At 44.7% G+C, this 24,324-nt stretch overlaps 1 protein-coding gene across 1 annotated transcript in view; it reads left to right on the plus strand.

Annotated features, from left to right (window-relative positions):
* Positions 1–24,324, plus strand: part of Snx30 (sorting nexin family member 30) — a 99,553-nt gene that overhangs the window by 28,207 nt on the left and 47,022 nt on the right. Inside the window, exon 2 of the mRNA XM_021161448.1 lies at positions 22,801–22,992. Coding sequence (XP_021017107.1) covers positions 22,801–22,992 — 192 coding nt within the window. The remainder of the gene's footprint in view (positions 1–22,800; positions 22,993–24,324) is intronic.

Below are 24,324 nucleotides of genomic sequence, written 5' to 3' on the forward strand. Positions count from 1 at the left end.
ACACACCACACACACACACACACACACACACACACACACCACACCACACCACACCACACACAGAGCAAGAGAAAATGAATCCAGTTCTGCAGAGTCTATCAGGGGGAAGAAAATCCTGACTTTGAGGCCAAATTATAGATCGTCCTGAAACTAATCACCCCCCAGTGCTGCTTGGCTGTACGTTGTTTACAGGGCCATCGATCTGGTCACGGCCCTCATCTCATCATGGCACACGTTTTCGTCTCCTCTCCTTTATTTCAGTTTTTATCCTGTTTCAACAAGACTGAATTCCCCTTGACTCATTGAACACGTATGTCTCGAAAGCGAAGGAAGAACCTTTTGATATGTGTGCTGCACACCTTGAAGAAGGGCTTATGTCAGCTGGCAAGAAAACAGTCTTCCCTCCCTAAGGAAACAGACGGGAGAAACCAGACTTCGTCAGGGGGTTCAGATTCCATTCATTTATTCATTAAATATTTATCAAGTTGGATATTGTCTCTGTGCTCACAGCCAAATCCCCATTGACAAGCCTCTGTGCAGGACTTTCCAGGTTCCCTTTTGTTTCTTCTGCCCCAATATTAAAAGATGAAGGTTTCAAACTAAAAATTGTATTGCTCCTGTCTGATATTTTTATTGTCAATATGCAGAGCAACTTTTAAATTTTTATCTTGCATCTAGTGACGTACTCAATTCCTACCAATGTTGAATAACTTGTATAAGTTTCTTCTCCATTGCTGTGAACCTGCTATGCAGGGCGGCTTACAGAGGGAGGCGTTTATTTGGGCTTGAGGCTGCAGAGGGATAAGTCCATTGCTGTCGTGGTGGGGCAGGGAAGCATGGCAGCAGTCAAGGGCAACAGTGGCAGCTGGGACAGCAGGCTGAGCGCTCCAATCTTAAACTACAAGCCAGGAGTATGTGGGAAATGGGTCCCCCAGGCATGCGACATGCTTCCTCCAGCAAGGCCACATTGCCAAGCCAAACACCACCACCAACTTAGGACCAAGTACTCAGATTTAGGGGACATTTATCATCCTAGCCTCTATACTTGCCTACTTAGAAAATTCAAGTAGTCATGTTTTGAAACCTACTGATTTCTTAAAAAAAAAAAAAAAAAAAAAAGACGCTGTCTGGGTATCCTGGTGCATGTCTTTAATTCTATCACCTGGGAAGCTGAGGCAGGTGGATCTCTGTGAGTTTAAGGCTAGCCTGGTCTACATATAGCAAATTCCAGTCCAGCCAGGGCTGCATGGTAGCTCTGCTGTATTAGAGGATGACAGTTAGGATTCCAACACCTGTATCAGGCAGCTCAAAACACACACACACACACACACACACACACACACACACACACGCACACACCATTTTATTGCATTGGCCTGGACCTATGAAGTTCTTAGATGAGGTCATTCTTGTCATGTCCTTGACGGGGGCACTGGGTGTTTCTTCATTAGCTTTATTTGCTACTGAGTTGGTTTCTCATTGAGTTGAGAAGTTTTCTACTTGTATTTTTTAATTGCCAAATTATCTTAGGTGTATGGGTGTTTTGCCTGTTTGTCTGTCTGTGCACTAAGTGTGTTACTGATGCCAGTAGAGGGCAGAGAGGGTGTTGGATCCCCTGTTATTGGAGTTACAGACTGTTGTGAGCTGCCATGTGGGTGCTGGGAATTGAACTCTGATCCTCTTGGAAGGGCAGCAAGTGTTCTTATCCACTGAGCCATGTCTCCAACCACCCCTAATTCAAGAAATATTAGGAAATGAATGTACTGGTTATGATAAAATGCAGCATTTAGCATCTCTGGATGTTATTGTATTTTTCTGCATTAATTAATTGATTATTTCCCCCCTTTTTCTGTTTTGAGATAGGGTTTTATTATTACCCTGGCTGGCCTAGCTAGAATTCTCTCTGGGTGGCCTTAAACCTATAGAGAGCCACCTGTCTCTGCCTTCTGAGTGCTGGGATTAAAGGCATGCACCACCATGCTCAGCTGTTAGTTGATTTCTTGATATTGAACTGTGCTTATATTTATACTTAGAATGCATTCTATTTTGCTATGGATTTAGTTTGCTAATGGTTTAAATTTTTTTATTTTTAATAAGTTTGTGTATGTTGGGTGTGTGTGTGTGTATGTGTGTATGAGAGAGAGAGAGAGACAGACAGACAGACAGACAGAAAGACAGACAGACAGACTGTGTGTACTAAGAATTGTGCCCAGGGCCTTGTGCTTGCTCAGTGCATGCTCTACCAACAAGGCACAACCAATATTTTCCTTTCCTCTCCCCCTCCCTCCTCCCCTCCCTCCTTCTCTCCTTTTTTTCTTCTCTCTACCCCCTAATGTTTCCTACGCTGTCCTAGAACTCAAATTCATAATTCTCCTGCCTCCGTGTCTCCACTGCTGGAATTAGAGGCACTCACTGCCATACCTAACTCTCTGCAGTTCTGGAGATCTCGGGCCTCCTGCACACTAGGCAAGGGCTGTCATCTGACCTACACCCCCAACCCTCTGTTCCGAGTAAGGCTTTATTCTGACTTATTTTCTTTAATGTGATGTGTTAGGTCCATAAGAGCCGTCTTCTCCATGGTATTGTGGAGCATCTGGGTGTGGCGTGTGGCATTTACTGGGCACTAAGGCTAGAGCTGGCATTTGCCCAGGCTGCCGGACTGGGGAAGGTGTAGGATAAGGCTGGAGAGGGAGAACGCCGGAGACTGGCCTCTTGGACTTGGTCTTTGCAGCTTCCTGTTGTGCTCCATGGCTGGCTAGGGCCTCCTCAGCTGAGGAAGTGTAAACTGAGTTGCCCTGCACTGGAGAGTTTAACAGCTGTTCTAGAAATCCCTCCCTCTTTGTTTTCTCCAAGAAACCAGCCACTCCGTATCCACCACCCTTCCCTTTCCGGCCTCTGCTCTCAGCCACTGTGGCCCTCCCTGTATTTGCTATTTTCCCCAGGTGCTTTAAAAAAAAGAAAATCCTATCCCATCTCATAGCCAGCATTTCCCATGTGGTCAATATAGGTTCTTTCTTTGGACAGGGTCTTACCATGTAGCTCTTGCTGGCTTTGAATTTACTAGGTAGACCAGACTGGCCTTGAATTCACAGAGATCTGCCTGCCTGCCTCTGCCTCCCCAGTGCTGGGATTAAAAGTGTCCTCTGTCATGCCCAGCCCCATTTTGGTTTTGGTATTACTATTTACGTTTGAATGTGTGTGCATGCATGCACACTCGAGTGTGATTGGATATGAGCTTGCTATGGCATTTGTGTGGAGATCAGAGGACATCTTGGTTTGAGGCAGGGGCTCTTGTTTCTGGTGTTGCCCTGTGCCCTTGTAGTCTAGGCTAGTTAGCTCAAGTACTTCTGGCAGGTTGTCCTAGATGCCTGCCACAGCATCCAGCCCTGTGCATGGATTTAGGCATCAGACACCCCAGATACAGAAGCAGAGGGTCTCTTACATCTGGCTTTAGCACAGCGTCAGGCCGCCAGGGCTTTGCTGCCTCAGTTGATTTGAGGGCTGTCTGCCATAGTGAGAAGAAATTTATTAGCAGGAACATTACTGTCTGCTGCTGACAGGAGAAGCACTTAGGTCGTTGAAGACAGATGGATGCTGTAAACTGCATTCTAAATCTTTGTCATTGGTGTGGCTGAGGACCGCAGAGAGGGCGCACTGGATCTGTCATTCATTTTCCTTTTAGCTCAGATAGTCCGACAGAGCCTCAGACCCATGTATCACCATCCCTCCTCCTGTTTTCAGAGTCCTTCCGTGGTCTTTGGCTCTGACAGGACTTGAGGGCATCAGGGGGAGTGGGGGAGGGACCACTTTACTTCAGTGGTGGTATTTCTGCACTTGTTTTCTGTGAGGCCTTGGGGTCAGAGGTAGTCTTTAAAGCTACCCAGTTGATAGGGGAAATGATAATGTTTTCATTTTGATACTTTGTGTGTGGTGGCTCTTGGGAATCTGAATGATTGCTGAAAACTTCCAAGGCCAACCTGGGCTACATGGTATATTATTACTGGCCATCTTGAGCTGTACACCTGTATTTGTTTCAGTTCTCTAGAGAAATATACTATTGGAATATATGTGTGTGTATAATATTAAAAAGAGATTTATTAGAGTGCCTTACAGGCTGTAGCCTGTAGTCCAGTAATGGCCTCATCTTAGTTAGGGTTTCTATTGCTGTGAAGAGACACCATAACCATGGCAAGTCTTATAAAGGAAAATATATAATTGGGGTTGGCTTACAGTTTCAGAGGTTTAGTCCATTATCACCATGATGGGAAGTATGGCATTATCTAGGCAAACATGGTGCTAGAGAAGGAGCTGAATTCTGCATCTGATTAACAGGCAGCAGGAAAGAGAGCAACACTGAGTCTGGCTTGGACATTTGAGATCACAAAGCTCGGGGCTGGAGAGATGGCTCAGTGGGTAAGGGCAATGACTGCTCTTCCGAAGGTCCTGAGTTCAAATCCCAGCAACCACATGGTGGCTCACAACCATCTGTAATGAGATCTGATGCCCTCTTTTGGTGCTGTCTGGAGACAGCTACAGTGTACTTATGTATAATAATAAATAAATCTTTGGGCTGGAGCAAGTGGGGCTGACCGGAGTGAGCAGAGGTCCTAAATACAATTCTCAACGACCACATGAAGGCTCACAACCATTTGTATAGCTACAGTGTACTCATATACATAAAAACAAATAAATATTAAAAAAAAAAGAAATCACAAAGCTCTCGACCCCAGTGACACACTTCCTTCAACAAGGCCACACCTACTCCAATAAGCCACACCTCCTAATAGTACCACTCCCATGAGCCAGATAGTGTCATTTTCATTCAAACCACCAAAGGTTGTCTCCCAAAAGAAAGGCCACAAGGCTGGTTGTCTCAGGTGGTCTTCGGTCTATATCAGAATCCCAAAGAAGTAGGTTCTAACATCAGTGAGGGAATGCCTCAGTCTCAGGATAGATAACTTGTCAGTGAGTGTGAGGTCATGGATAGCTTGTTCTTCCATGTCCTTTTATGGGGACTGCTACCAGAAAGTGTGGTCCAGGTTTAGGGTGAGCTATCCAGCTGCAGATGATCCAGTTTCCCATCCTAAATGATTCAGATGATTGGATCCCGAATAAAATTAGTTCATTCCGGATGTAGTCACGTTGACAACAGAGATCAGCCATCACAACTCCATACACATTAAATAAAATTAAAGCAAAACAAAATAAAACTAATTTTTACGTCATTTACTAGTGAGGATAAACAATTGTTTTTTGACTTTATATAGGTGTTCATTTCTTGTGTTGGACTATCTCTCTCTGTGTGTGTTTTTCTTTTTCTTCTCTTTTCCACTTTTCTACTTCTTTTCTTCCTTTCTTTTTTGGGGGGCGAGTGGGGCAGGGTTTCTCTGTGTAGCTCTGGCTGTCCTGGAACTTGCTTTGTAGACCAGGCTAGCCTCAAGCTCATGCCTGCCTCTGCTTCCTGTGTGCTGGTGTGTATATGTGTGTTTCTATGCATGCCTATCACATGAACATATTTTCCAACCAGCATGCCATAGTCAGGACTCACTTGCTACCATCTGTTGCCACCCTACACCAGTTCCCCATTCCTAACCTCTCACCATTAAGAGAATATTCATGTACTTATTTAGACAAGACTTATCTATGTAGCTCAGGTGGCATTGAACTCGTGATCCTCCTGCCTCAGCCTTCCAAGTGCTGGAAAATTTTCACATCTTAAATACATGTAAATTAATCTTAAGTCTTTCTTACGTGTTGTAATATGTAAGAACTAGTGAGACGAAAGCTTCAGTGGTCTTGTGTAACAGCGCAGTTACGGCCTGCTTGAGCTGTGAGGACAGACAATGGTACAGACATGAGCATCTTTATTCTATGATTCTGAAAAATTTGTATCCCCCTGCCATAAATTGTGATCAGACTTCTTAAGCAAATGGACATTTGTTTTTGCATTTGGAATTTGAGAACATTATTTGAGAAGGTCCTAATTATTTTATCCTTTTAAAAATATCTAACCAAATTCTCCATCGGTATTAATTGAATAATATATTATTGTTTCAGTCCTTGAAGTTCCAGAGTTATCAGTTAATATTAAAACTCAGATTTGTTGTGTTGATTTTGGGGCTGACAGGTTATCAAGTCATCAAGCTGACATTCAGGGTTCTCTGGGGATGAGCATCCCTAACCTGCGTCACCCTGAGCATCAGATGGACCACCCACAGTGGTGCCCAGCCACAGGGCTTACTTCTAAGTGCTGACACTGGTACGGTTCTTGGTCCACAGAGGAATGATGATGCTAAATGGAGCCACTTGTTAATGGCTTATGGACTGTCTGGAGCTGGCCAGCTCTAAAGTCTCTTGAGCAGCAGTCTGACTTGATTTATTCCTTGGACACTGGTGGAGCAGAAATTTTGTTGTTCTAAGAAACATACGGAGGCAGATTGTGTTTGGGGACTTCCCTACATGCCACTCCTGGAAAAAAGTGAAGGTGGAGTCAGAATATTTTATGTAGTTGGTACTGTTTAGTGTTATCTCTGGAATGTGAGAGGTAGGTGGTGAGTGCTCTGGGGTCCTGGGTCCAGGTCTATGTCCCTCTGCCTGTCACTGGTGTGTGACTTAGGCCCATCTTCTAAGCTCCTTAGTCCATATTCTATTCTATCAGTAGTCACATAGAGATAATGAACTCTCTTCATTGCTTCCAAGTTATTTTAAAGGATAATGAGGCCGGATGCATTACAGGGCCTTGGCCTTTGCTGAACAGTTATTTTGGCAGCCCTTCCCTAAGGATGGAGTCTGTGGAGATTACATAGGGTTGTTGATTTGGGCTGTATGTGGTTTTGCCTGAAGGACAGCATTGCTTACTGTGTTAGGAATATAGGTTCCCTCTGGTTTGGTCTGTTGTTCCCCCTACCTGGCAAGCATTCAAGAGAACATCCAAGTCTTTGTCCTCACCCCGTCTCCATTGTTATGCTCCATAGCATATGCTAACTTCTAATGAGAATAAATGACGGAGTGGTGGAAGGATTCTAACCACTGATCTTAGCATCGAGAATCCCTCATTTGTCTTCTTCTCCTGGCATCTTCGGGAAGGTGTGGTGTCTGCCTGCTGCCCACTGTTGTGGTACTGACCCTCCTTTGTTCTGTGTTTTTTTCTGAAAAGCTTAGGCACGGCCACCGCTTTCCTGCTTCAAAGCTTAGCATCCTTTGCTGAGCACTGCTCTAAAGCTTCCTTACGATGTTTGAGGCTGCAGCTCATCTCCTTTCTAGGCTGTGTTTCTTGCCACTCCCCCCACAGCTCACACCTACCCAAGGTCCGGTTTCCATCCTGAAGTTTCCAACTTTCTTCACACGTCTACCTCTTTTTCACTGAAGGGCACTTCCCTGGTTCTGGAGTGTGTGTGCCTACATCTCAGTATCCCCGTGTGACCTGCCTGCTGAGCAAGGTGGACTCACCATCTTCCAGCCAGAGTGGCTGAGTCTGAGGGGCTCACCTGGGGCCTGACAGTCAGCTGGAATCTCAGTCCCCGCCATCCTGTTGAAGAATCACATCAAAGTTATCCTGAAGTGTCCTCCAAGAGAACGATTGCTGTCCCTCCCTGCTCTTGGCTATAGGTTTTCCTTTATTTGTGCATTTATTGCAGCATATCAAGTTGCCATGTTCCATGCTGCAGCCTGCAGTAGAGTCCTTCAGTAACTCCCCTCTCAGCCTGCTTGCTTCCCCAGAACTGCACCTGGTAGTCATCAAGAATGCTGTGTTTGGATTAAATACATGCACTAATAAATTCTGCTTTTTCATATCCTCTCAGCTGTGGTTTAGGGGCTACAGCACCTGTCAGTTACAGCACTTAAGATCCCATGTGTTGGAAAACACCTGTATTTTGCTCTATAGAATAAACAGGGAGTGATAATTATTTTGTTTCTCTGACATCTCAGAGACATAATCAGGTATTTTATCACTAGAAGAAAGGTGCTTAACACATGTTTAATTATATTTTAGGAAAGTAACCTTTTAGCTAAATTTTGTCCAACAGCAGCTGTACCTGGGAGAGGCTTTGAGGAAAGCGAGCTCCTGCAATCTGTTAGCCTTTCTCTACAACAGCATTAACCAATAATACTCCTAGTCTTCAATTCGGACGGCTGGTATTTCCCTCCATCGTGTGAAATGTGAAATAGAAGCATCTTCAGCAGGTGTGGTGGTACACGCACACCTGTGATCTCAGCACCCAGGGGGCTGGGCCTGGGCTGCTGAGAGACCCTGGCAAAACCAAAAGAACAAAAAGAGGCAGTAGGCTTAGAAATCCTGTTACTGATCTCCTGGGTATTGGCCTCAGGACAAGTCTGCAAGTCTCTTCCTAGGTGCCATTTTGTTATTTTGTTTCCAACTTGGTTACAACACATGGTTTCTAGACACTGTAAGGTTTTGGCCTCATTCTTTCCTTGGGTTTCTTCTTTACCTAACTGCCTCTCTGTCATCTGTTGTCAAGTGAGGATTCAGATAACTGGCCCTTCTTTGCAGAGCCCATCTCTGCAGCTTAGCTCAGATGGCCTTACAAAGAGGATGGGACTGACCAGTGAAGCCCTGTGTCTCTTTACAACAGGAATATGTTCTGAGGAACATGTTTCTAGATGATTTCCTCATTGTGTGAACACGGTGTGGACTTCCAAACCTAAGTGGTGGTGGAGCTTGCTGTACCCTTTGACTGTGGGGAATACAACAGAGTATAGGCTGCCCAGTGGTACGACATGTGTTGAATTCTGTAGGCAGTTGTAACACGGTGAAATTTGTGCAGTTGAATAATTTATTCATTAGCAAAAGGACAGTGAAAACATGATGCTAACGAGACAAAATAGCAACAGGCTATATACAGCACAATTCTTGTGGAGCTGCGGGGCTGTTCCCTAGAGTAATGCAGCCCTGTGCATGAGCTCTGCACTTAGGCTGCAACACATGGATGCAGTTTTAAATTTGATGACAACTCATCTTACTGTAATAAACTTAAAAAAAACTTTTTTATGTCAAAAACCCCCAAGCCCCATAGCTTAAAACACAAACCTCCCTTTTTTCTTTTTCCTGCTGTTTCTTGCTTTGTCACGTCCCAGGGATTAAGCCCAGAGCCTCATGCATTCAGAGAACCCGTTTCTTCTCTTATTCCTTAATGTTCAAAAATTAATTATTATTAGTTTGTGTGTGTGGTGGTCAGAGAATAACTGGTGGGAGTCCAGGGGATTGAACTCGGGTTGTCAGGTTTGACAGCAAGCACCTCCACCTGCTGAGCCATCTTGCAAGCCCATTCTTAATTTTATCCCGTGACCAGACTCTTGGTGCAGTGTTTTCATTTCTTCTTCAGTGACTCAGTTAACCATGGACATAAAGAGGAACCACCCTTCTCTGGTCTGAGCCACATTGGCTGGGATCTGGAGCAGCCATGGACCAAGCAGATGGCCCTGCAGAGACATCCACGTGGACTTGGGGGTTGAAAATGTGTATTACAAAGGAATATAGGAGGCTTCTAGCACAGGTGTCCGGGGCACCATGCCTCAAGGAATTCCTAAGATGTGGATTGGAATCTGGGCACTACTGCTGAGCCAACGCCTCAGAGCTGACACTGTGAGACCCTTGTCCCTCTTGTTGGAGAGAAAGGAATGATATGACCACTGACTGACCGTAGGAAGCATGGCCCTCTGGGATACGGTTACAGGCTTCCTTCCAGTTCAGCCTTGTGTTAATTTTCAGTTTTGGTTGTGGGTTTGAAGGCCTCCCACTGCCACAGCTGGAGGGTGTGTTTGTCACAAACCCCGAGCGTGAGAGAGCTCTACCAGAAGGTGGTGTGAGTAGTGTCCGGAGGAAGGGTGTGCTTGCGTTCCTTTTCCAGATCAGAAAGGCAGTTTCAACTCAGTGGCCCTTCCTTTTCCCACAGACGGTTTTAAGACCGCAGAAATTATATCTCTCCCAAGGAGGGACATACGACTCAAATGGCACAATTTGGCACATAAATTTTGTCCCTGAGAGGCTCACAAATTCCAGAGTCTGTGTCTGATAAAAAGGACACTTTCAGTCTTCCTGAAAATGTGGGGGATTTAAAGCACATTTAGAGATGAGAGCAGGGAAGGCTGTTGTCATAGTAACATCTGATACTTGCCATTGGTCTGTGAGTCTGTCCTGTCCTGTTCCTTGCCTGAGTGGCTTTTGCCCTCAAGAGAGTTTGGTCTGGGGTAATGATTAACCCGTATTTTGATCACATAGAACAGACTAGTATTTTGTTTCTTCTACACTCTGGTTCTGACAACCAAGAAAGTTCTTTACTAACGTTTTTGACACATCTGAATCGTCTTATTTTGTGAGATGAATGAGTGGTGGTTACAAGGTTGGGTTGGGAACTGGAGAGATGGCTCACTGGTTAAGAGCACTTGCTGCTCTTGCAGATGACTAGGTAGTATTGCCAGCACCCGCATGGCTGCTCCCTGTAGCTCTATTTCTAGGGGATTTAATGCCTTCTTCTGGCTCCCAACCCTGGTAGGTTACCAATGACAGACCAAAGTAATGATTCTGTTTAACTAGCTTAGTGGACCAGTGAGTTTATTTGGGCTTACTTAATAGGATGCAGGTGACCCCACACAGCTGTTGTGATGGTTTGAATATGTTTGGCCATGGGAAGTGGCCCTGTTAGGAGGTGTGGCCTTGTGGAGGAAGTGAGTTACTGTGGGGGTGGGCTTTGAGTTCCTATGCTCAAGTTCTGCCCAGTGCAGAAGAGAGTCCCATCATGGCTGCCTGCTGAAGAATCTCCTGTCTGCCCTTGGATCAAGATCTAGAACTCTTGAGTTCCTTCTCCAGAACAAAGTCTGCCTGCAGGCTGCCATGCTTCCTGCCATGATGGTAATGGACTGAACCTCTGAAACTGTAAGCCAGCTCCAATTAAATGTTTGCCTTTATAAGAGTTGCATTGGTCATGGTGTCTCTTCACAGAAATAAACCCCAAGACAGGTGTGTATCACTAAAGTCTCATCCCTGCCTGGGTGAGACTTCCCTTCACTCCTTCTCCTTAGCTGGATAGATGGAGCATGCCTTCAATTTATCTTCTCTGTTCTATCTGACAGATATGTCCCACATGTATCCCACGGGCTGCACGTACCCCAGGAGAGCTGTGAGTGGGGCCCAACACAAATCGTTACTTTATGTTTGACTTCTTGTAACTTGATTGATGCTTCTTGAGCATGAACTGTGTGTGTGACAACTTTGTGTTGCAATATCAGAAGATGGGACACTTGCCTGAGCTGCTCCTAGGTCATAACACAGGTAGGGACAGAAATTAAATATGGCCGGGAGGAAGGGGTACTGGAGGGAGTGGCCCTAATCTCAGGTGAGGGTCTAATGACCCTCTGCTCCCTGGGACACATCAGTAGACTCGTCGTCTGATATGATGCTGATGGCTGTTGTGCTTGAAGGACAGGGCTCCACAAGGGTGGTGTGGGACAGCCATGCATGAGACCTAGACTCTTTATATGTTGTTGAATGGCCTCGTGCCTGTCACTTCAGTGTCTTTTCCTTTTAATGTAGAACAACCAGATTTGATGACGGTTGGCAGGTTCTGTGCCCCGTCGTGGCCTTGTGTGATGTGTGTGTAGAAATGCCAGTGGAAGAATGAACATTTTGCTCAATTGTGGTATTTGGCTGGCAGGATCCTGAGAGCAGGCCAGAGGTGGGCATAAAAGAGAGCTGGTCTTAGGGAGAGTTGTGTTTTTACTTGTGTCAGGACAGCTTAGTCTGTCTTCTTGGAAAGCTGTGTGCTTGACTTTGAAGTCTGCCAAGTACTATGTGCATGCATTGACCAAACACAATACCCATGAAAAGTGAGCTAAGAAAGAAGGGTTACTTTAGGCTCACTGTGATGGGAAGGCAGGGGGCAGGGGCAGGGGTGGCTGGTCATGTTGCATCTGTGCTCAGAGACAGAGAGATGAACACTGCTGCCCAGCTCCCATTCTCCTTTTGATTCAGGGCAGGGCCCCTGTCCGTATGATGTGTTGCCCTCATAGAGAGCGGGCTTTCCACCTCATTTAGCCTAGAAACTCCCGTACAGACAACACCCAAATTCCCCCCTCCACGGTGATTCTAAATCCTGTCAGATTGACAGTGAGGCTCATCGCTTACACCTGCAATAGCCATCTTCTTGCTGTGGGCCTTAGTTCTTCGTTTAGGGAGAAGCTTTTAGGAATGCCTCTCTTCCTTTAGTGCTGGTAACTCTTTGGCCTGGAATGGCCACACTGCTCTCCCCTGGCCTTGCTTTTCTGTTTGGCAAGTGTCCTCATTCTTCTTAAGCTGTCTTAGCACCCTTTGCTCTCATTCTTCAAGGCAAGGAGTACTGTCACAACCAGTTTTGCTTTGTGTCATCATTAGCGGTTTTGGCATTCCTACTGAGTGGTTTAAACACAGATGGTCTTGGCCCTGTGTTTTGGTAGCCCAGTATCGTCACTTTGGCTGACATCACTTAAATGCTCAGTCGGTTGTTGTAATAGTGGTGCCTCCTTAGAAGGCATCCATAGGAACCATGTGTAAATCCATCAACTAGGCAAATCCTTGTTTCTAAGGATGTCTGGAGCAGGGACTACACTCTGGAGATCATGGAAACCTGGCCAAAGAATATGGACTGGGGTTTTGATTCTGAAATTCCTTTGAAGGTGTTCTTTTTGTATTGTGCTGATGGATGCATTTTAAAGGGTAGGGTTACTCATAGGAAAGCCAGGGAAACATACTCTGTTTCTAAAAGGCTTTATCAGCCTATCAGTGTGGAAACAGGTGGTCTGTGCGCGCACATACAAGGAAGAGTCTTTGTCACATAGGAAATGGATCAAAATCCAGAGGAGGAAAGTATAAACCTATTCCCAGGTAGTACCACCTTGCACACCAGGCTAAGGTGGCCTCAGGACTTGGTGGATGGGTGCAAATGGCCGTGGAGGTTTTGGAGATTATTTGAGATGGGGTTTCTAGGGCAGTGGTGGGGAAAACAGAACCTTTTACACTAGTAAGAATAAGTGACGTCCAAGAGCTTATACAAGCTAGTTAAGACATATGTGAATAACTCCAGGGTTGAAAAGGATAATGTCTTAAAAATTATCTAGTGTTGTATGACCATTTCCTCTCTGCAGTTTAGAAAATTACAGAGACATTTTATAATTATATGCACTAGCCAGCTTTCCTGAAATAATAAACAACTCCCAAAGCTCAAAGCTTGCAACAGACATTAATTTCAGGTCATGTTGTGTTTTCTGGCTGTGAGTCAGCTGTACTTGCTCTTCCCAAATCTTACATTTCTGAAGGAACAGTCCCTTTTGGGGACAAGCTAGGCAGAGAAAAGAACAAGAGACTGTGGGAGACACAAGAATTCCTAACAGTCAGCTTAGATTTGGCCTATGCTACAATCATTCATTTGCCATTGGCTAGATCAAGTCACATGACCTAACCCAAAGCCAGTGGTCTAGAGTGTTTTCCTGTAAGAAGCCACTTGGAAACAATAAGAACATGTGATCCTCTTATGGGAAGAGGGGCCAGTCACTTGGGGGTGTCCTCAGGAAGAACAGCCAGTGCCCTTAACCACTTAATCGGCTTTTTAAAAGATTAAAAAGAATTATTTATTTACTTTTTGTGTATGAATATCTTGTTTGCATGCATGCCTATTGGATACCCTAGAACTGGAGTTACAGATGGTTTGGGTCTACCACGTGGGTGCTGGTAATTGAACCAGGGTCCTCTGCAAGAGCAGCAGTGGGCCTTAACCACTGAGCCATCTCTCTGGCCCTTTGACATATTCTTTTTATTTTTTTAAAGATTTATTTATTTTTTTTAATTTTTTTTAAAGATTTATTTATTTATTATATGTAAGTACACTGTAGCTGTCTTCAGACACTCCAAAAGAGGGCGCCAGATCTCGTTATGGATAGTTGTGAGCCACCATGTGGTTGCTGGGATTTGAACTCTGGACCTTCGGAAGAGCAGTCGGGTGCTCTTACCCACTGAGCCATCTCACCAGCCCGATTTATTTATTTTTTATTTATATGAACACACTGCAGCTGTCTTCAGACACACACTAGAAGAGTGCATCAGATCCCATTACTGATGGTTGTGAGCCACCATGTGATTACTGGAAATTGAACTCAGGACCTCTGGAAGAGCAGTCAGTGCTCTTAACCACTGAGCCATCTCTCCAGCCACGACATATTCATTTTTAAAAGTTTATTTAGCAAGGCGGTGGTGGCACATGCCTCTAATTCTAGTGCTTAGGAGGCAGAGGCAAGTGGATCTCTGAGTTTGAGGGCCAGCCTTACCTACAGAGCAAGTTCCTGGACAGCCAAGTCTACACAAAGAAACCCTGTCTTGAAAAAACAAACAAACAAACAAAAAACTAACACATAAGCCATAGGTTTTAAAATACGGTTTTAACTGTTACTTTATTGTTGGTATATACAATAATTTCCTTTTTTGTCATTTTGGTAGCAGATTAATGGTTAACCCTCATAAAGTGACTTGGGAGGTTCTCCATGGTTCTATGTGTGCCTTGGAATACTTGACTAAGGCAGGCTTTGGGCTCCCTGGGGTTAGCTGCAAACCTACTGGCCTAGGTGGTCGTTGTTTTCAGCCATGGGTCTGTCCTTTCTCATGCTGCCCAACTGTGGCTTTCTGGACTTAGAGTATAGTAACTTGTAATATACATATAACTTGTAATCATATAGAGAGATAAGATCTAAATAGTTATATTTTTCTTTCTATATTGGACAGGCCTTGTAAGTTTTACTATGTCCAGTCCATCTTCTAAAATAATCAAAGTTTGGTTTTATCCCTTTTTCTTGTTTTCAGTATACATTTTAAGCTTTCTCACTTTTAACAAAAATGAGAGCATGGAGTAGATGTGACTGGATGTGTTCATGCTGTGGGCTAAAGCTATCTCGTGCATGTCTCTCGCTGCTGTGTGAACTCTGACTCTCCTGGGTGTGTTTTCTTGGGTTAAGTTGATGAGGTAATGCAGGCTTAAGGTTTCTTTTTCCTTTTTAGTTTGTTTACTCATGGCTGATGTGGTTATAACACATGTCTGCTATTGGCCTTGCGTTAGAACAGGTGAATTGGACCGCCTGTTTCTGCTTGATGTTGCTAGAACTATCTTCTTGAGTTTTTTACTTGTAATCACTCGAACAGGAAAAGGGAAGGAAGGCTGGGTCCTGGCGTTCCTGTAGAGGAAAGTTGGCTTGGCTCATCCTAGGGTCTGGGTTCCAGTGGCCTGATCTCCATGGCAGAGCCCACCCCTCTGTGTTTTCAGCTGTGTCTGTTTTGTGTCTGTGAACATGTCTAGAGTTGTCTGCCTGGGTTCATTCATCTGCCCTCAATAATGCACCAAAGCCTTGTGAGCAGGGTGCCCCCTGCTGGTGGTCCTCTGTTGTGCTTTGCCCTTGTGCACCTCAGCCAGAAGACTTTCTTTGTCTCATTGTCTTACCTACCCCAACCCCACAACTGCATTTTCAAATTAGGGTGTACATGACAGGGTTGTTTGTGAGCCTCAGTGACAGTAAATAGCCTCAAAAACTGTTAAAGGTGCCTCGTGGCTCCCTCTTCAGCTGTGTCCCACTTGTGTCTGGTAGAACATTTTAGAGAGTCTGGCACTTGGATGACCCTCTCCTGATTTCCAGAGTCATACTGCTTTTCCTATCACCTTTTACCCAGTTCTTTTTGTTGCCTATTCTTTAGAATCTAAGTTAGTGTCTGAGGGTAGGATGGAGAGGAGTAAGCTGCTGTGGGTAACTTACTGAGATGGTCTAGAAGTCTATATTTATAATTGTTGTCTGTCTGTTTGTCTATCCTTCCTTCCTTCCTTCCTTCCTTCCTTCCTTCCTTCCTTCCTACATTCCTTCCACCTACCTATTTATTCTTTAAGCCTAGCTTTGCTCTATAATGCAAACTGGCCTTAAACTTGTAGCCCTCCTGCCTCTGCCACCTTAGTGCTGGGATTACAGGCACCGTCCTCTCTCTCCAGCTTTTATAACAAGTGTGCAACATTTTGTCTTGCTGCTGTAAACACCATGGGTCCTGGTTATTTTCCAGGTTTCATGGTGTTTGCCATTCTGTTCTGAGTATCTTTGACAAGCACGCTTTTGAGGTTTTTCCTTTTGAGTTGACTCTCCCTAGTGAGTTTAAGTTGAAGTTCACAGCAGAATCATCTGTTTGATCTGTGTAGGACATTCCTTCTTTAGGTGTCCACTGTGCATGTGCATTAGGGCATACCAGGCAGGTACAGGCTGTGGACAGGGTGCTGTCCTTCTCTGCTGTGGGTCGCTGTGAGCTGCTTTGCCAGGCTTTTCTGAAGTGGAGTCATCACATTCCCCAGATTTCCCCAGTGGTGTCCTTAGAGAAGCTGGGTTATTTTAGCCTGCCTTGTGTTTCACTGCATCCCTATTGGTTCCCGGTAGATGCCATACTGCCTTTGTAAACCTGTTAACGTAATGAAGAACCCCACCAGAGATTTCTGTTAATTATCTTGCTAACAGATGGCCATAACAGATCTTGAAACTGAAAATCTTTGAACCAGAGGAGTTTGTAAAGCAATGAAGTTCACTCTGTGTCTTCCTTGGGTATGGGGTGATGGGCAGGGGACAGAGGAAGGAATGTTCTTACAGGCGAGAGTTGACATTTTACAGCAGTGAGTATTTTTTTTTTTTCATCAGCAAGCAGTTACCATAGTTCACAAGAATTATTCTAGATAGGTGTTTGTATGATAAAACCAGCAAGAAAATGAATTTGAGGTACCAGCTATGTCTCTACTGTGATTTTTTTTCTTTTCAGTAACATTGCTGTGCCCATGGTAAACCCTACACCACAGCTTACAATGAAATGTAAAGGTACTTAACAGACAAATCATCATCATCATCTTCTTCTTCTTCTTCTTCTTCTTCTTCTTCTTCTTCTTCTTCTTCTTCTTATTATTATTATTATTTTAAACTGAACAATGACATGCATCTTGCCATGCTCTCACAGTTCACACACACTCCTCTGGTTACTGCCCTGTAAATGTGATTTCGCTGGTATTTCCTCAGATGAAGTGATGAGAGGAGAGCCATTCTTGAGCTTTATGAACGTTCTGGTTGAGCCCAGAACGTTTTTATCTAACTATCCCTAGGCCTAGAAGCTTCTAGCCTCTGTACAATCTAAACTTCGGCAAGCCTGGACCTTGAAGGCTTCCCCTTCCAGCCTCTGTCTGCTAACGTAAGCCTAGAATGTTTCAGCCTCTGAGAGTTACACTGAATAAACTCACCCTTTCTAGCTCTTTCTGAACTCTGGCTGGCTTGTCAACTCAGCTGTTCTGACTCAAACTCCTCTCCAAGCTGATTGATTCAAATAGGCTTCTCTTGACTTCTGACTGAATTGCTCTGCTTGAAAAGACTGCCTCTGAACTCCATGTGCTGAATTCAGCTGCACTCAACTGAACTCAACTGTTCTGAGCTTTCCTCTCTCCCTCACGACTTTTAAGTAGCATCTCTTTCTTGTCTGTTCTTGTGTGAGTTGGGTGTATCCTAGCTCTGATAAATTCTGACAAATCTTCCTCTGATTCATCACTTTGTCTGCTCCTCAATTAGTTGTCATCCTTTGGGATTAAAGGTGTGTACTAAGGGTATTGCATTCAGAGGGATCAAGGGTATGTGTTCCAGTCAGAGGGATTAAAGGTGTGCAGCTGTCTGCATTCTAGCCAAATCATAGCTTTGGATGTGATCCCTTGCCAGAGCTGCCATGTTGTTGGATTAAAATTCTTCTGCGCTCCCATATACTGACCCCCTCAGTGCTGCTGTACCCTTATTGCAAATAGGAGAACTAAGGTACAGTGTTCCTGCTACTTGAGGCTTTTAACATGGCCAGCGTGGCTCAGGTTACCCTTGGAGGTATTCTCAGTTCCCAGGTGTCTAACTGGTACCTTCTGTTGTTCTAACACTCATTCATCTCCACTTTTCGAGTACCCCCCAGTACAGCATAGTCTCTGCTTTCATGGAATTCACAGCTGAGTAGAGGGTCAGACAGTCAAATCAGTGAATATGCAATAAAGTTCAAATAATGATAATCCTGTGGGAAACAAAGCTGGAGAAGGAGTTGAAGAGCGATGAAAGGATACAGGGATACTTTTATATTTTACTGGACTGAGATGACCTCTTAAGTGGGTAGCTTCCAGCAGCAGCCTGTATGAAGAGAGGGGGGAGCCACATCCGGATCTGGGACTGGGACACACACACACACACACACACACACACATACACACATAGAACATACAGTACAAAGGCCTGAGGTACAGTGAGCAGGGTCAGCCAGAAGGCCAGTGATTGAGAGTAGGAGGAACTCAGGGAGGGAAGTAGTGTGTGGAGGAGGGGAGGGGCGGGTCAGTAATGCCCGCTCTATGGAAGTGAGTTTAGACTTGTGTAATGGGATGGTTTTGAGAATTTAAAGCAAGGAAGGGACGTATTTGGATTTATATATTTTTAAAACCTTCTTTTAAAAGCCACGATCTCATTATGTAGTAGTCTTGGCTGTCCTGGAGCTTGCTGTATTTACTTATTTATTTTTGACTATATACCTATGTATTGTGTCAGTGTATGAGCTTGTACACATGAGTGCAGGTGTCTGAAGATGCCTTTTTTTTTTTTTAAAGATTTATTTATTATTTTTATGTAAGTACACTGTAACTGACTTCAGACACACTAGAAGAGAGTGTCAGATCTCATTACGGATGGCTGTGAGCCACCATGTGGTTTCTGGGAATTGAACTTAGGACCTTCAGAAGAGCAGTCAGTGTTCTTAACCACTGAGCCATCTCTCCAGCCCCTGAAGATGCCCCTTTAGTGCTGGAGTCACAGACAGTCGTGAGCTACCCTATGTGGGTACCCTTTGCTAACAGCTGAGTCAGCTTTCTAGCCTTGGATTTAGTTTAGTTTTGTTTTGAAGCTCCCTAGCTGTGGTGTGGAGAACTGTGTCTGCATTCATGTTGGCTGTAGGTGGTGCTGCCAGCATGAGATAATGCCTACTCAAGAGTTCAGGTCACAGCAGACTCCACTGCTGAGCCCTCTGCTGAGCTGAGATGCCTGGACCCAACCCTTGCTCATCACCCCTAAACACGAAGGTGTTTTCCTGTTGCTTTTGTTTCTCATGGGGCAATGTCTTGAGAATCATTTTGTGATAAACTTATGACCCTGAAGAAAATGTTGGCTTTACCTGACCGGCTTTATGTTTACTTAGAAGGATCTATGACTGGAGAACGGAGAGGAGGAATAGGCTGGGAAAATTCCATGGTAAGGAACATGGGCTCACCACTGGCACGCCAAACGCTAGGGCAGGCTAGGTCCTCTCTTCAGTCTGTGTCTTCATGGAGAGAGATCACGGCTGATTTGCTAACCTTGCAGGGCAGTCATGGGTGCAGTCAGAGTGATAGCCTCTCTATTCCAGAGACTTTGGGCACTGGAGGTTCCTCAGTCGTTCCCATGTGCCCACCTGGAACCTGGAACGAGGAACTACATCCTGGCTAGGGAGTCCCAGGAGGGAAGGATCTGACCTGATTTGATTGCTTGACTCTCCCTATACTCAGGGCATTTCAGATTATATGTGGCTATTCCTAAAGGTTACAGGCTGAGGTCCCTAGGCAAAGCCTGGGAAAGTTAGCATAGGTCTTTGTAGACCAGGGAAAGAGATGGCAGATAGATAGTTACAGTAGCACAGCGCACACACGTGTATTCAGGCACACACAAGGAGAAGCCATTGTTTGATAGCTTATATACATTGGATAAGTTGAGTGTATAAAAGATTTAAAAAGATTTTTATGTGTGAATGCTTTGCTTGCAGATATGTATATGCACCGCATGTATGTGTGGTACTTGCAGATGCCATACAGAACTTTTTTAGATACTTTAGAACTAGAGTTATAGACAGTTATGAGCCACCAGATGGGTGCTGGGAATTAAACCTTATTAGTCCTCTGCAAGAGCAGCAAGTGCTCTTAGCCACTGAACCATCTCTTCAGCCCGTAGATCAATGATTACTATTGATAGTTGCTTCAGTGCAGGTGCCTACCAGATATACAGAGGAGTGGGTCGGGGAAGACTCAAGAAGAGAGAGCATCTCATATACTTGGAGACACCTATCTAAGATGGGGTAGATTTCAGAGACAGTATGTGACAACATGGTGGCTTCTGGAAGTGGCCAGGCTAGGTCAGTTTGAGCTGATTGTTTGGCCAAGGATTTTTATTTCTTTCATACTTTTGTGCAGTGGTTAGCAGAGCAGCTGCAGAGGGCATGGAGCCCCAGCGGATGGCCCCTCACGCTGTCCTGTGGTTGGAAGCATAGCTGAGACAGGAGCTGTCTTACTTAGGGTTCTATTGCTGTGAAGAGACCATGACCAAGGCAACTCTTATAAAAGAAAACATTTAATTCGGGGCTGGCTGACAGTTTCTGAGGCTTAGTTCATTACCATCATGATGGTAAACATGGCAGTGTCCAGGCAGATGTGGTGCTAGAGGAGCTGAAAGTTCTACGTTGATCCAAAGGCAGCAAAGAGGAGACTGGATGTGTTTCACACTGGGAGTTACTTGAGCATTTAAAACATCAACGCCCTGCCTCTACAGTGACACACTTCCTCTAACAAGGCCACACCTCCCACTGGTGCCACTCCTTATGACCAAGCATTCAAACACATGAATCTGTGGGTGGGTCAAACCTATTCAAAGCACCAGAGAAGCACAGTGTAGGGTTGGGAGTTTGTACCCATGAGTGTCATCTGTAAAGATGACACCATTTTAATAGTTATAGAAACTTATTTTTAAAAGACAGGTCTCTCTCTCTCTCTCTCTCTCTCTCTCTCTCTCTCTCTCTCTCTCTCTCTCTTATATAGCCTTGGCTTTCTAGAACTCTTTCTATAGTCCAGCCTAGCCTTGAACTCTCAGAGAATCTACCTGCTTCAGCCTTTCAAGTGCTAAAGTTAAAGGCATGCACTACCATGCTCAGCAAACCTTTTATTTTTGACATTGCCTTACGTGTCTGATTCCATGATCTGTGGTTGGTGCAGATGGGAGCAAAGAAAAGAACGTTCTGTGTGCTCTATCACCCACCTAGGAGGATGACATTTCTCTTCACCCCAGGCCATGCTTTCCTGTCTTGTCTTTTTCTTTGGGGTCTCCTCTGATCAACTGTAGCTCATGGATATGACTGCCAAGGTGACTTTTAGGGGACAGGTCACAGCAACCTCCAGAGCACTTCCTTTACCCACCCTATGATCTGGGTCACCAATGCCTTTCCATTGCTATCATGTCACTTTCTTGCCACATTCTTAGTCTTTGTCTTGCAGTGCTATCAGAGGTAACATTCAGGGCTCTTAACAACTTCTAGACAGGGCTCTGTTCCCTTGTTAAGTCCTAACAACAAGACCATTGGACTGGGCCTTTGTCTTAGGGTTTCTATTGCTGGGAAGAGGTGACATGGCCATAGCAACTCTTAATTAAATGTCTTAAGGAAATCATTTAATTGGTGCCAGCTTACAGTTCAGAGGTTTAGTCCAACAGAGTCATTGCAGGAAGCATGGTGGCATGCAGGCGGATGTGCTGGAGAGGTAGCAGAGAGTTTTGCATCCAATCAGCAGGCAGTAGGGAGAGACACTGCACTGGCTCAAGCATTTGAAATCCCAAAGCCCACCCCCAGTGACGTTCCTGAATCAAGGCCACACCTCTTAATAGTTCCACTCCCTCCCCATGAGCCTATGGGAGCCATTTTCATTCAAATCACTATAGCCTTTTTAAAATGTTATATTTGGGCCGGGCGTGGTGGCGCACGCCTTTAATCCCAGCACTCGGGAGGCAGAGGCAGGTGGATTTCTGAGTTCGAGGCCAGCCTGGTCTATAAAGTGAATGCCAGGACAGCCAGGGCTGTACAAGGAAACCCTGTCTCGAAAAAACCAAAAAAAAAAAAAAAAAAAGTTATATTTTTAAAAAATTTTTTTTTTTTTTTTTAAATATTTCTACAACCTTTATTTCACTTTTCTAAGTACAAAGGTCATGTGCCCAGGGTCCCTTGGACCATGCTCACTCCCACCCTGCTGTACACTGTAACAAATTCTTAACATGCAGTTTATTCAGGTAGCTTTACACCTTCATCCTAAGGGGAAAGAATGAAAGCTGTTGTTTTGTAAGTCTATTGGCCTTCTTTCTTCCTTTTTTCCTGCCTGCCTACCTGTCCCACCCCACTTCCTCCCTCCTTCCATTCTACCCTCCTTCTATCACTCTCTGATATTTTTCTGTCTATCTCTTTGATCTCTTTAAATCTGAAATTGTGAATTAAATACAAAAGAGGACAGATTGTATGATGGGCTAAGGTGCTGGTTATCAAGGTTTTGTCAACTTGCCATAAGCTGGAGTCATCTGGGAAGGTGAACTTCAGTTGAGAAGATACCTTCATCAGATTGTCTGTTGGCAGGTCTGTGGGGCACTGTATTGATTAATGATTAATGCGGGAAGGCCACACTCACTGTAAGAGGTGCCATCCTTGGGCAGGTGATCCTGGGGTGTTCTCAAAAAGCAGGCTGAGCACGCCATGGAGAACAAGTCAGTAAGCAGCATCCCTCCAAGGCCTCCGCTCCAGCTCCAGCTTGAGGTCCTCTTTGAGCTGTTCATTTGAGACACGTGGAGTGAACAGAAGCACTGGTGCTGTCAAAGTTGTTGTTGAGGTGTTTCTGAGGTGGCTGCGGCAGCTGTGGTTGGTGAGGTTCTCCATCCCTGTGGTCTAAGGATGTTCTTCTCTTCCTCCAGGATCTCATCTTGCCCAACGGTGGTACTCCAGCAGGCACTTCCAGCCCAGCTTCTTCATCTTCCCTTCTGAACAGACTTCAGCTTGATGATGACATTGATGGTGAAACCAGAGACCTCTTTGTCACAGTAGATGATCCTAAGAAGCACGTCTGCACAATGGAGACCTACATCACATACAGGATCACCACCAAAGTAGGTCTTGTTTCAGAATGTCGGGGTTCAGACATGTGCTTTTGTGTTTGGTCAGTTGACACAGGCCAGGGTCATCTGGAGGAGGGATCTCCAATTAAGGAGATGCCTCTATAAGACTGCCTGTTGGTAAGTATGTGGAGCATTTTCTTAATTAATGATTGGCATAGTCTCATCCCAGTATAGGTGGTGCCACCCCTGGGCAGGTGGTCCTGTGATGTATAAGGTAACAAACCTCCAGAAGCAAGCCAGTAAGCAGCCTTCCTCCATGGTTTCTGCATCAGTTCCTGCCTCTAAGCTCCTATTGGGATGTGTATGCAAAATAGACCCTCTCCTTCCAAAGTTTGGTCCTGGTGTTTTATCGCAGCCGTAGGAATCAACCTAGAACAGTGCTCTTCATGAACTGGGATCCTCCCAGAACCACAGTGCCCTTTGTGGACTGAGACCCTTCCCTTTGCCTTTGCTTCGTCTCCTCTGGTTACTTTTACTATAGTTATGGGATAGAATGATTATATTAAAAGTTAAAAGGATTATATACTTTTTTATTCTTAAAATGAGGAGAAGTTGTGGCTGAAGTAGTTTAAATTAAACATTTAGTCCCCATGATACCTCTGTGTCATATGCCAGTTTTGCTTAATGTGTCCATTTCACAATATGCATGGCCTTATATCCACTTAAATCTGTAATGAGACCCTGGTTGTAATTTGGCCTAAATGTAGTTAAAGACAGAAGGGGCCTGAACCTAAGCCTTGTGACGGCCTGCCATGCCTTCTACCAGACAGACAGAGGACAGTTTTCACAGCAATCCTAAAAGGCTTTTGTTAGTTAGAATTTTATAGGTGAGGAAACTGAATAACTTGTATGGGGCTACAAAATTGTTAAGTATGTTTCTAACATGAATTTTTAAGACTACAGTGTTCCTATTCTTTATATAATTTACTTGTAAAAGAATACTTTAATTGTTACTCTTTGGCGGAAGGGTGGGGATAGATCCTAGGGCCTTATGCCTGCTGGGCAGATAAGCACTCCACCACTGAGCCCCATCCCTAGGCTGTGTTGTTTTTCATGCAGGGTTTCTTGACTGACAATATCCATCTTTTGGGATGAGCAACACTTTCTGTAGGATGTGTAGCGATACCCCTAGGCCCTGTCACTAGGTACTTGTAGCTCTTTCCAACTATCTCCAACTCCCTTTGTGACAATCAAATATATTCAGACACTGCCAAATATCTGCTGGGGAACAAGGTTGCTCCTTAATAGGAAATTGCTGATCTAAATCATCTCTATTACTAAGGAGAAAATTCTTACCATCACTTTGTATTTTATAATTTGAAA

The sequence above is a fragment of the Mus caroli genome, chromosome 4 (assembly GCF_900094665.2).
Source record: "Mus caroli chromosome 4, CAROLI_EIJ_v1.1, whole genome shotgun sequence".
NCBI classification, from domain to species: Eukaryota; Metazoa; Chordata; class Mammalia; order Rodentia; family Muridae; genus Mus; species Mus caroli.